The sequence below is a fragment of the Oncorhynchus mykiss genome, chromosome 5 (genome assembly GCF_057628025.1).
Source record: "Oncorhynchus mykiss isolate SJ-2025 chromosome 5, ASM5762802v1, whole genome shotgun sequence".
Taxonomy (NCBI): Eukaryota; Metazoa; Chordata; class Actinopteri; order Salmoniformes; family Salmonidae; genus Oncorhynchus; species Oncorhynchus mykiss.
In genome coordinates, this window is record NC_143026.1 from 16,947,986 (window position 1) to 16,961,457 (window position 13,472).

The 13,472-nt window shown below is 40.2% G+C and overlaps 1 protein-coding gene across 5 annotated transcripts in view; it reads right to left on the reverse strand.

Annotated features, from left to right (window-relative positions):
- ogdhb (oxoglutarate dehydrogenase b) overlaps positions 1-7,246 on the reverse strand; it is a 43,328-nt gene extending 36,082 nt beyond the window's left edge. For 3 of the 5 annotated variants that reach the window (XR_016495904.1, XM_090234009.1, XM_090234008.1), the window contains exons 1-2: positions 6,815-7,208; positions 5,318-5,856 (exon numbers count right to left, since the gene is read on the reverse strand). Coding sequence is in view for 4 of the 5 variants with exons in the window: in XM_090234009.1 (XP_090090135.1) it covers positions 5,318-5,551 (234 nt within the window). In the remaining variant the exon portion in view is untranslated. Of the gene's footprint in view, positions 1-5,317; positions 5,857-6,814 lie in introns of all 5 variants that reach the window. The other 2 variants (XM_090234010.1, XM_036976933.2) reach the window with 1 other exon arrangement.
- Between the last annotated feature and the right edge of the window lie 6,226 nt (positions 7,247-13,472).

Genomic DNA, 13,472 nt, shown 5'->3' on the forward strand with positions numbered 1-13,472 from the left:
GCTCACTGGAAATTGCACAGAATCTTTGAGCCCCAGCTGTTAATCAAAAAAAATATATATATACAGTACCAGTCAAAAGTTTGGACACACCTACTCATTCAAGGGTTTTTCTTTATTTTTACTATTTTCTATATCGTAGAATAATAGTGAAGACATCAAAACTTTAACACATATGGAATCTTGTAGTAACCAAAAAAGTGTTTAACAAATCAAAATATATTTTATATTTGAGATTATTAAAAGTAGCCACCCTTTGCCTTGATGACAGCTTTGTACACTCTTGGCATTCTCTCAACCAGCTTCATGAGGTAGCCACCAGGAATGCATTTTAATTAACAGGTGTCTTGTTAAAAGTTCATTTGTTGAATTTATTTCCTTCTTAATGCATTTGAGCCAATCATTTGTGTTGTGACAAGGTAGGGGTGCTATACAGAAGATAGCCCTATTTGGTAAAAGACCAAGTATGTCAAGAACAGCTAAAATAAGCAAAGAGAAACATCTTTGTGAGATGCAGAGTAGGTGAATTGATGATCTCCGCATGTGTTGTTCCCACCATGAAGCATGGAGGAGGAGGTGTGATGGTGTGGGGGTGCTTTGCTGGTGACACTGTCTGTAATATATTTAGAATTCAAGGCACACTAAACCAGCATGGCTACCACAACATTCTGCAGCGATACTCCATCCCATCTGGTTTGCGCTTAATGGGACTATCATTTGTTTTTCAACAGGACAATGACCCAACACACCTCCAGGCTGTGCACAGGCTATTTGTCCAACAAGGAGAGTGATGGAGTGCTGCATCAGATGACCTGGCCTCAACAATCACCCAACCTCAACCATATTGAGATGGTTTGAGTTGGACAGCAGTGAAGAAAGTTATTTGTTTCTGGCCATTTTGAGCCAGTTGTCTTGAAACCACCATAAATCCAGAGAATTGCAGATTTTGATGACAAAGTTTCATGACAAAATTTTCCTACTGTCACGTCTACTCCCACTCCCCCTCTCTGGTGCTAATTGTCTGCAGTTTCTCATTATTACGCACACCTGTCACCATCATTACGCGTACCTGCGCCTCATGAAACTCACCTGGACTTCGTTACCTTCCTGATTACCACCCCTATACCTGTCACTTCCTTTGGTTCTTTCCTCAGGCGTTATTGTGTCTGTTTATCTGTCTCATGTCTGTGCGCTACTCGTGATTCTTATTTTGTTCCATGTCCATTTATTTATTAATTTCCCCCCCCTGCAGTTGCTCCCGACTCCTACCGTACAAATTACAAAGTAACAACGTCACCTAGGGATACAACAGGATTTAAAAAAAATATTTTACTGGCGAGGTTGGGTACATGGGCTGCTGCCGAAGCAAAAGGGGATGCCTCAGCTGGCTTGTCAGGCTTCCATGCCTCAGCCTGCTTGATAGATTCACAAGCCACGGTTGGCTCGTCAGGCTTCCATTGCCGAAGCTACCGGGGATGCCTCAGCCAGCTCGTCAGGCTTCCAAGCCACAGTTGGCTCATCAGGTTCTCAAGCCTCGGTTGGTTCGTCAAGCTTCCATTGCTGAAGCTAACGGGGATGCCTCAGCTAGCTCGTCAGGCTTCCATGCCACAGCTGGTCCGACAGATTCTCAAGCCTTGGTTGGCTCGTCAGGCTTCCATGCCTTGGCTGTCGCCAGTTCTCATTATTACGCACACCTGTCACCTGCACCTCATGAGACTCACCTGGACTCCATCACCTTCCTGATTACCCCCCTATACCTGTCACTCCCTTTGGTTCTTTCCTCAGGAGTTATTGTTTCTGTTTATATGTTCCATGTCTGTACGCTACTCGTGTTTCTTGTTTTGTTCCATGTTTGTTTATTTATTAAATTCACTCCCTGTACTTGTTTCCCATTTATTAGCGTACACGTTAGCGGATATACCTCACCAAGGGGAAACAACAGGAATTTTAAAAATATTTTTTAAACTGGTGATGTCGGGTCCAAGTGCTGCTGCCGAAGCAACCGGGGATGCCTCAGCTGACTTGTCAGGCTTCCATGCCTCGGTTGGCTCAGCAGGCTCCCCATGCACCGCCCAGCTCGTCAGGCTCCCGCGCCTCAGCCGGCCCATCAGGCTCCCACGCCTCAGCTGGCCCATCAAGCTCTCAGCCGGCTCTACAGGTTCCCGCGCCTCAGCAGAAGCGACCGGCCAGCTCCTGGTCGGCATCATCCGGCGGCTGGAGCCACGCGACAGGGAGGGGGTACTGTCATGTTTACTCCCGCTCCCCCTCTCCAATGCTTGACGTCGCCAGTTGTCTTATTTTTTCGCACACCTGCCACCATCGTTACGCGCACCTGCGCCCCATGACACTCACCTGGACTCCATCACCTTCCTGATTACCTCCCCTATATCTGGTTCATTCCTGAGGCGTTATTGACTCTGTTTCATGTCTGTATGCTTTTCGTGTTTCTTGTTTTGTACTATGTTTGTTATTTATTAAATTTGCACTCCCTGTACTAGCTTCCTGACTCCCAGCATAAACATCACAGTTCTGGTCTGATGAGTTCATTTTCTTCACCTCGTGTTGAGAGTTTCAGAGTTTCTAACCATTTCAACGTATAGACCACGGTCTCATGTCTTTCTGGTCTGGTATGTTAATTCTCAACTCATCCTTTATACACTCTAGTAAAAAGGGGCATTTCCGTCATGCTGACATGCTCTCTGAGCTCCCTCGGGGCGTGGCTACTTACTGTGCAAGGTATTCTCAAAAACAATGATCTCATTAGAAAACTAAAATCACATTAATATCTTATAAAAAAAACTGTACTTGTTTTTCATATTGTCTACACCACGTATTGGATGGAGACTTATTACCTGTAGTGCAAATACTTTAAGTTACAGTATTTCGTTTATAACTTTACTAATAAAATCACAAAATGAAAAACAATATGACATGATTATTCTTTAGGTCCCCACTGACCATTTCCCACATTCTTTATGATAGAATTATTGTTCCATTATCCACTTTTTGGATGTTAGAGTTTTTGGCTGGCAAAAGTCTGTGAACAAAGACATTCCTTTGGTTCATACTAGAGAGCCAGAGGGTCCTCTTGCTGCATAAAATTTACGACTGGGTGTGAGGTGTCAAAAAGCGCCCCAGCCGCTTTTTATGCACATTTCTCTCTATGCGTATTCTGACCTGGAATTTAAGCATGAGAATAGCATGCTTTTCACCTACTATTTTTGGGGGTGGAGATTAAATAAATGATGGTGTAGTGGAGGTGTGTCTACAGATACACCATATTCTGACCTTCATTTAATTCCCTAATAATTCCACCACTTTTATGCGCGATGAAACTATGAATAAGGTCGAGCAATCTGTCAGTTCCAAGTGGAACAACATCTAATACATTTTTTTTCTGATAGAAATAACACCATTACAAAAAGAGCTAGGTAAATGAGTCAACTGTTTGGATAAGGGGATTGTAAATATAAATTATCATTGTTTTAGATCTATTTTACCTTATTATCGCTGGAGAGAAATGTGAAGCCAGTCATGTGGCAGCAAACTGAAGCATTTCAATATTTCACCTTTTCCACAATGAAGTTGATGAAATGTTAGTCTTATAACTAAGCTATAGGTTTATGTTGCTATGTGCATATGACAGTATAGTGTCAAACCTACCGAGTTGATTTATGATTCCTAAAATGTTTTAATTATATGCCCAGACTTTTCACTGTATTGTGTACAATTTGTATGGTGTTTAATATTAGCCACTATTGGTAGCCTCCGTCAGTTATACCACATACATTTCTAACTCCCTTTAGTGTTAGTTTCCATTTTGTATCATTCCATTACATCATTAGTTTACCTTTCTTTCATCTGTCACGCTGGTGTGGTTGTTCCTGAGGACCTAGCAATAGTGGATCATATTAGGCTAACATATTACAAGTTGTGCAATAATTTGGGACATGTAGCCTATTGGAATCATTATGGAACGCAGACCATGCGTAGCAGTTTAAACCTTGACGCTGGTGCACGGTTCACGACAACGAGACCGTTGTCATCACAGTTCCATGATTAATGAGGATTATCAGGGTTGATTTATACGATTACTGTTCAATTCCTATTGTACAATTTTCTCACTTTCCATTATTTCATGGATTGAACACAATTGTTCAAGCCATGACATTTTGGAAAGTTAGAAAAGTGTACAAATATGACAACTTTCAGGATGAATCAAACCACTATGGTTTTGATTCGCCAATATGTTTAGTGCAGAAATACTTTCCTAACCCTAAATAATATACAGAGTATTTTTAAACCCTACCAATTGGTCCTATGTGCATTTAAGTATGCTCTCTCTCTCGTTCTCAGAGGATCTGAGCCCTAGGACCATGCCTCAGGTCATGTTATATCTACAGTAGCTTTGATTGGACTTGGAATTTTAGCTAAGAAGCTAGCAGTCATCGTCATGAATCAAGTCGACAATCTACTGGCAAATACTTTTCAATCCTTGTCATATGAAGAGAAATTACGAAGAGAAATTATAGATAAAACATATAGGTGCTCATTGGCCATTGGACATAAACATTACTACACAACAAGTTGGAAATCACAACTTATTGTGGTTTGGAAGGAATCAGTGGCTAACTGCAAGCATTGCAAAGCAATCACTAGCCTGCTATTCAGTGGAGTGCCTACTGTTCTGACTTTGTGATGCACATATAGCCTATAGCCTGTTTTAGAGAAATGTCATCATCGAATATTGTAAGAGCTTTCATTGTCTGCTTATATGCCCCTTTTATTTATCCTACGGTTCTGACTTGGTGTACAGGGAGAATACTGTAAGAACGGCCAATGTTCTGAATTCTGTCGTTGTACATTTGAAAAGTGCTGAGTAAATACTGTAGTTGTAATGTCTTAATCAAATTTACGGATTGCTTCTCATCCGCTTGTCGTCTACTTATGCCATAATTTGTACATCTCAATTGTCAGTAGAAACCACACACAACCTTTCACATGACCTTGGTAGCATCTCTAGCTTCCTGTATTACACAGGAATCTGATGGGAGAGGGGGAGTGGTATGTATGTGTGTGTGTGTGTGTGTGTGTGTGTGTGTGTATGTGTGTGTGTGTGTGTGTGTCTGTGTCTGTGTGTGTCTGTGTGTGTGTGTCTGTGTGTGTCTGTGTGTGTGTGTGTGTACGCGCTCACATTTTTGCCCTGACCAGAGGTTGTGCAGGTGTATGCGTAACTCTTGTCCCACTGCGTTTTGAACATAAACAGGCCACAGTCCTGGGAAGCAGCTCACCTGCCTGCCCCCCACACTCTCTCTCCTACCTTATGTACACTCCTAGGGTTCTCCAGCCATGCATAGTACATCTCTTCTACATAATTAGAACTGGTCCCATTCAGAAAAGGCTCGGCCGACACCGACGTAGTGTAACTCCTCAGTGGTTCAAATGTCCTCAAAGCCCCTCCCACTGCCATCGGCCTGGCCTGTGATTGGCTCTTGACTGTCTGGGTGGCCGTAATAGGCCTTAGCCTAGCAACTGTAGTCCTTAAGCGCTGCATGGTAGCCTATTAGCTGTGGCTTCTACCCCTCTCGCTAAACGAGGAAGTAGATCAATAACAATTCCCGTAGCCAGGAAACACCAGGATTAGGAGAAAGTTATCCTCTAGATGCTGATCTTAGGTCAGTTGTGTGTTTCCCTCCTAATGTTTCAGTTAAGGATTGGTTTAGGAACAGCTGATCCTGGTTCTTTGGCCTACATGCAACTCTTCTTCCAGGAGCATGGGACATACAGAGCTTCTTCTTCCTCTCGTTTACTCTCGCTCGTTGTATCAGGTCTAATCCTGTAAATCGTTGTTTTCTCAGGCTGTGTAGAGAGAGATTACATAATTAACCAGAGGGTCAAGTCATACTTCCCAGTTCCCACTGACCCCGCCTGTGCTGTGTGAACATATAACATATTTATGATATGGGCTGGATCATATATCATTATTTATGCATTTAGACCTGGCTGCCTACAATAAATGGCAAATAAGAGAAGTCTGCTAAAAATATATTTTAGTCACACTCACAGACACACACTCCTACACATGTACATACACACACACACACACACACACACACACACACACACACACACACACACACACACACACACACACACACACACACACACACACACACACACACACACACACACACACACACACACAGAGAGACACACAGACTCACTGCAGTGACTTGAAACAAGTTATGTCAGTCAACTATTCACACAGAGAATAAATAATATAAATACCCCACATACAGTACTTGTTGTATTCAGACCAGGGGTGGAAAAAATACCCAATTGTCATACTTGAGTAAAAGTAAAGATACCTTAAAAGAAAACGACTCAATTAAAAGTGAAAGTCACCCAGTAAAATACTACTTGAGTAAAAGTCTAAAAGTATTTGTTTTTAAATATACTTAAGTATCAAAATTAAAAGTATAAATAATTTCATATTCCTTATAATATGCAACCCAGACTGCACGATGTTCTTGTTTTTTATATATATACAGATAGCCAGGGACGCACTTCAACAGTCAGACATAATTTACAAACGAAGTATTTGTGATTAGTGAGTCTGTCAGATCAGAGGCAGTAAATATGACCAGGGATGTTCTCCTGATAAGTATTAGTACCCGATATATTCATATATTTATAACTAAGAAAACGGCAATACCTAATAGTTCGACAACATATAGTTATGGACTTAACGCTCTATCTTGTGGCTGGCGCAACAATCATTTTTTGGTAGCTATTAAAAATAGGCGTCTGTACTTACTTTCCGCGACTTTGAACACTTCCGGACTTTTAGTAGTAACTTCTCTTGCTTGCTCGTGGCTTCCCGAGACTATACTCTCGGTATGTATCCTCTTTAAACTGGCAGGCAGGTTTTCTGATTGCACTGTCCGATGTGCTGATATGCGTCACGCTGCCGTTACGTCAGCCTGAGGAGAGGAGCGCGGTGCACACATGTTCTGCTTTCTGTGTACGAGATAAACTGTGTGCTCTATTCTACCCTACTAAGCAAAATAGCAGTAACTGCTCATAGGGTGAAACAGAAAAATTCCTTCAACGTTTAATTGTCAAACGAAATTAATTGTAGGCAGATCACTGGAGATGTGGTTGTCTGTTGTCTTGCTATTAGGTCATTTTTATTCATGTTGACCCTAGACATAATTTACTGCCTTCTTGCTTGGTACACCCACTGAAATGCTTTCATAATGATTCATTGTTTTACACAATCTTGATTTGTATGTGTCATACAGTTGATAATTGTATCAGCAAAGAACAATCAATCATACCAAGGTAAACCGTAGTAACCAAAGTCCAAAGCGCGGTGAAGCCCACATAAAAAAAACACTAACTGATTTGAGGGATTGCAGTTACTGTTTTTTCCTTAATTTCACTAACCTTTTCCACTTACTGCAAACATGACCCACCATTTTCTCCAAAACAACACAGTGGAGGCATGATATTTGTCCACATGATAAAGCATAAAAAAATGCAAAAATACATGATAATGAATAATGAATTAGTACAAAATAACTTTTTAAATACATGATTTTAAAGCTTCAAATACTTTCTTTGCAAATTCTCAAATTACAAATCATGAACAGGTATTTCACATTTTTATATTGACAAATAGTTCAAAGACTTATAGTAATATTTTTCAAAATCAACAGAATGCATATTTAATTAAAACAAATAATGATAATTAAAAAAACAGGCAATGACCAAATGTCCTCATTTTTTCCATCACTGAACAAATTTCAGGTCTGCATAACGCAAGCACAAACTTGAACAGTGAAAATTCTGTGCATCTTCTGGTGTGCATTTACTGTGAACAGAGGCTGTACCCACTTTCAGTTGCAGTTTTAACAGTAGCCAAATAAACTACTGTAGCTATTTGATCATAATGTAATACCATCAAAAACAATAAAGGAAAAAATCACATTCCATAACATTTTAACATGGAAATAGCTGTTCTGTCATTCAGCCTGCAGTAGCAGCCAATGTGTCGTGTTCAATGCCGACATTCCATGAGACTTTTGAAAAAAAACATGCAGGGCTTGAAACTAACCTGTTTATAAACGTGTCCTTCAGACAGGGAGGTCACTGAAAATGTTGTGTTTGATGCAAAAAAAAAACACTTTACAAAATACAATTCATTATTATTCCCATACCATTATTACAGAGAATCAGACAAATTATGCTACGCTATGCCTATTGGCTACTTATCTTATTCAAGACCGTCTCAAAATATAACACTTCCCCTTTAATACATAAAAAAGCTGTTTACCTGACTCGCTTTTCAAAGATGGCTAGAAATGCACTCGTTTTGTGCTCTTGTTGTCAGCAACCTCTCCCCCATTGTTGACTAGAAATGAGCAGTAACTGGACTAATAACTCACTAACTAGCAAATAATATGGAGTGTGAGTGTTTGGTGTGCTCTCACCTGTCTGAGTTGAAAGACCTGAATAAAGGAGGTGCCTTCTTCTATTGTATATTGGCGATCGCACAATTTAATTTAAACCTCTTGCCGTTCAGATCCCTTTAGCGGGATCATTTTCGTCAATGTTAGGAATTTTATGAATAATGACTAAACAATATCCCCATTTTAAATAGAACTGTAACTAAGTAAACTTATACTCTGCTTTATTATATCTGATTAACAATGTGAATTCATAAGTGAGGGATTGTGGAGCATATAACAGGGGGGTAATTACATTAAATAAATACCATTCCAGCCAGGTTGGAGAAGATTGGAAGTGTTTTTTTTTTAGTAAGCAGAAAGGGTCATTAACCTATGGTTGAACCGACTCAACTTAGCTCTGGAATGTTCAGATAAGGCAGTGTGTGTTTTCTTAGGTTTTCCATCAGCTGGAACGGTCTGCTGAATGGTGATGGATGAAAACTTCAGAAAGTTTATCTCAAATGAACTTTTGAAATGTTGGGAGAAAGAATATTTTATAACCTAAGACTTCATATTGTGTATATAAACTGTTGTTCGTGGTTACATGGCAGCGCGCCCCGAGAATAAATACTATTACATATTTTTGATAAGACTGGTCTCTGTCTATTTTATGCAAATAAGAATCTTACAAATTCTCATAAAATAGACTAAGTGAATTCAAATAAAGAAAACATATTGGAATTATGAAATTATACCAACAGTCAATATCCGGTGAATTGCAGAGCGCCAAATTCAAATTAAATTACTAAAAATATTACATTTTCATGAAAACACACAAAACACAGCTTAACTTGTTGTTCATCCAGCCGGCGTGTTAGATTTCAAAAAGGCTTTACGGTGAAAGCAAACCATGCAATTATCTGAAGACAACTCTCAGCAGACAAAACATTACAAACAGCTAGCAGCAAAGTAGATTGGTCACAAAAGTCAGAAAAGCAATAAAATTAATCACTTACCTTTGATGATCTTCGTATGTTTGCACTCACGAGACTCCCAGTTACACAATAAATGTTTGTTTTGTTCGATAAAGATTATCTTTATATCCAAAAACCTCCATTTGGTTTGCGCGTTTTGTTCAGTAATCCACAGGCTCGTGCGGTCACGACGGGCAGACGAAAATTACAAATAGTATCCGTAAAGTTTGTAGAAACATGTCAAACGTTTTTTATAATCAATCCTTGGGTTGTTTTTACAATAAATAATCAATAATATTTCAGCCTTTTCAATAGAAGTGAGAAAGAAATGGTCTCGCTCCCGGCGTGCGCGCATGCACAAATCTGAGGACATCTGGCTATCCACTGACGCGATGTGATCAATCTCGCTCATTTTTCAGAATAAAAGCCTGAAACTATGTCTAAAGACTGTTCACACATTGTGGAAGCCATAGGGAAGGAATCTGGTTGATATCCCTTTAAATGGAGGATAGGCTTGCAATGGAAAAGAGTAGTTTCAGAAAAACAGCACTTCCTGGATGGATTTTCCTCAGATTTTCGCCTGCCATATCAGTTCTGTTATTCTCACAGACGATAGTTTGACAGTTTTGGAAACTTTAGAGTGTTTTCTATCCAAATCTGCCATATGCAAATTCTAGCTTCTGGGCCTGTGAAATAGGCAGTTTACTTTGGGCATGTTTTTCATTCAAACATCAAAATACTGCCCCCTAGCCTAAAGAGGTTGTGCATTGGTTCGATTGACTGCTCTAACTTTTGCCACCTCAATCTCCTTCACCCTTACAGGGCACTCCAGGAACTCGGGATCATGATCCCCACCACAATTGCAACACCGTCGTCCTTCTACACACCATTCTTCAATATACTCTGTCCATCTGCACACACTTGAAACATGGCCAAATCCTGTACAATTCTTGCTCTGCAATGGTTTGAGGACCAAAGCTCTTGCAATTACCTTTTTGTTCCAGTTTTCAATACTACTGTTCATTCAGAACATTCACCAATTTTGCTCAACGCGGGCGCCCATGAAGAAAATCCCCAAAGATTTGCCATCCTACTACCCCAGCAGTCGGGAATTAAATTCCCCTGTAACTTTCACTCCTTCTAATGTCTAAACAAAGCACAGAAAAGATGTATGGTGAATTTCACAAAAAAATATTCATCTTAGGCTCTATACCCCTCAAACTCAACTCTGGACTTCGAAACCAGTTCCACTGTATTTCCTTATTGTTCCCCTCTAACCAGGGACTGATTTAGACCTGGCGTACCAGGTGGGTGCAATAAATGATCAGGTAGAACATAAAACCAGCAGGCTCCGGACCTTGTAGGGTAGGAGTTGAGTGCCCCTGCCTTATACAGTCTTGAGGTAAGTTGATTTAACATGGAATTAAATTAATAATCCACTCAAAAACTCTATTTTCCTATTTGTTTTCATTAGTCCACTGTTGATACAGTGCCAAAATGTTTTGCATGTCAGCAATCAAGTATTCAGCTTTGCATTTGGCATCATCATGATGATGTGGCAAGAGACAATTAGCTTTTTGAAAGTCCTATAACTTGAAAACTTGATTACTGACATGCAAAACATGTTGGGACTGTATCAACCGTGGACTAATGAAAAAAGTACCAACATATATTTTCAGTGGATTATTCCTTTAAATCTATGTTTTATTGAGTCCATGTTATCTACTTATCTCATCTGAATCAACCCCATGTGCTCAGTGTAACAAGGGTGGTTCTGCAAAACCATTTAGTCCTGAAGACCGACAGAGTGCACTAAGGCATAGTGCACCAAGACAGTCTTTTGACAAGCAGGAGACCCTTGTTCACATCCACCTTCTGTCCTCACATGAAAACCAGTGATGAAGGCCCACTTTACACATTACCTCTTGTTATCTTACATAGCCCTAAACATTCGGATTATACAATTATTTATGATGTCACAATGGGCCTGGCTTGTCACCGAAAACCCTCACTAACTTTTACAGGTGCACAATTGAGAGCATCCTGTCGGGCTGTATCACTGCCTGGTACGGCAACTGCACCGCCCACAACTGCAGGGCTCTCCAGAGGGTGGTGCGGTCTGCACAATGCATCACAGGGGGCAAACTACCTGCCCTCCAGGTCACCTACAACACCCAATGTCACAGGAAGGCAAAAAAGATAATCAAGGACAATAACCACCTAAGCCACTACCTGTTCACCCCGCTTCCATCCAGAAGGCGAGGTCAGTATAGGTGCAAAAAAGCTGGGACAGAGAGATTGAAAAACAGCTTCCATCTCAAGGCCATCAGATTGTTAAACAGCCACCACTAGCACAGAGAGGCTGCTGCCTACCTACAGACTTGATATCATTGGCCACTTTAATAAATGGAACACCAGTCACTTTAATAATGCCACTTTAAGAATGTTTACATATCTCACATTCCTCATCTCATATATATATATAATGTATACTGTATCCTTTACAATCCATTCTTTACTATCTATTGCATCTTAACCGCTCTGTCACTGCTCATCCATATATTTTATACTTATATATCATCATCCCATTCCTTTGCTAGATTGTGTGTATTAGGTTTTGTTGTGGAATTCGTTAGATATTAGGTTTCATTGTGGAATTGTTAGATATTACCTTGTAGATACTGCTACACTGTCAGATCTAGAACCGCAAGCATTTCACTACACTCACAATAACATCTGCATGTGACCAATAACATTTTGCTTGATTTGTAGCCTATAATTAATGCAAAGTCTACCCTAGGAAAAATGTTAAATTACCAGTGTCTTCTTTCCAATATTAATCCCAATATGGACAGAAAATCAGCATCAATCAATATTTAAAGCATCTTATTGTTGGAGAGAGACAGTCTGCCAAAACATTATTTTTGTATTTTGATGATGCCTTTTACATGCACTGAAACACCAAAAAGTGTTTTCACAAACCTCTCTTAAAAACACAATGATTCAGAATGAAGAACCACGTTGGGTGTTTCAGAGTACTTCCATTCTGTTTTGAAATCCATTCAGTGAATCAGAACACTTCCATTGGGTTTACATTCAAACACCCTCCAAACACCAGATCTCAGTTTAGGTACACTACTTCTCATGGTTTCACTACGCAATGATGGTGTTTTGAGTCTTTCTATTTTAGTACCCTTTTACTGCAGTGGGCTAAATCAGGGTCACACAGAGTGTTTCTTTGTAGTCTTAAACAAATCTACTTTGAAACAAAACTATACACCTCACACACATGGTTGTGGGCTTAGAAAAAGAAGACACATGTACCATGTCAGATATACAGTTGAAATGTATAAAATGTTGAGTTTGCATGCCAATATTACACTTTATATACATCACAGAAGACTAAAATATAACAAACCTGTTTGACATAGCAGTTTTTAAAATAATCTTTATTAATTATGAAACATATGAATACCATTACACCCATGAAGCCACTAGGTCTTTTGACCGCAGGAAAGGGCTACCAGCGTAGTGGTAATCAATTGGGCATGGTCAGGTTCCTCCCACTAAACTCTGGCTGGCATTCACTGTTCCATTCCAGTTAATGAGTCATGTGATATTACAAACCTATTAACACACACACACACACACACACACACACACACACACACACACACACACACACACACACACACACACACACACACACACACACACACACACACACACACACACACACACACACACACACACACACACACACACACACACACACACACACACACACACACACACACACACACACACACACACACACACACACACACACACACACACACACACACACACTCTCTCTCTCTCTCTCTCTCTCTCTCTCTCTCTCTCTCTGTGTAGTACACATAGAACACACATTGTGGTACGCTCATGCATGAACACACCCTCACACAAATGCACACACATGCGCATACCTCTCTCAGTGGTAGAGTGATAGTGTTAGAGAGGTTTACGGGGAACTTTGTCCCTGGTTGAGAAACTGTTAGAGGAATTT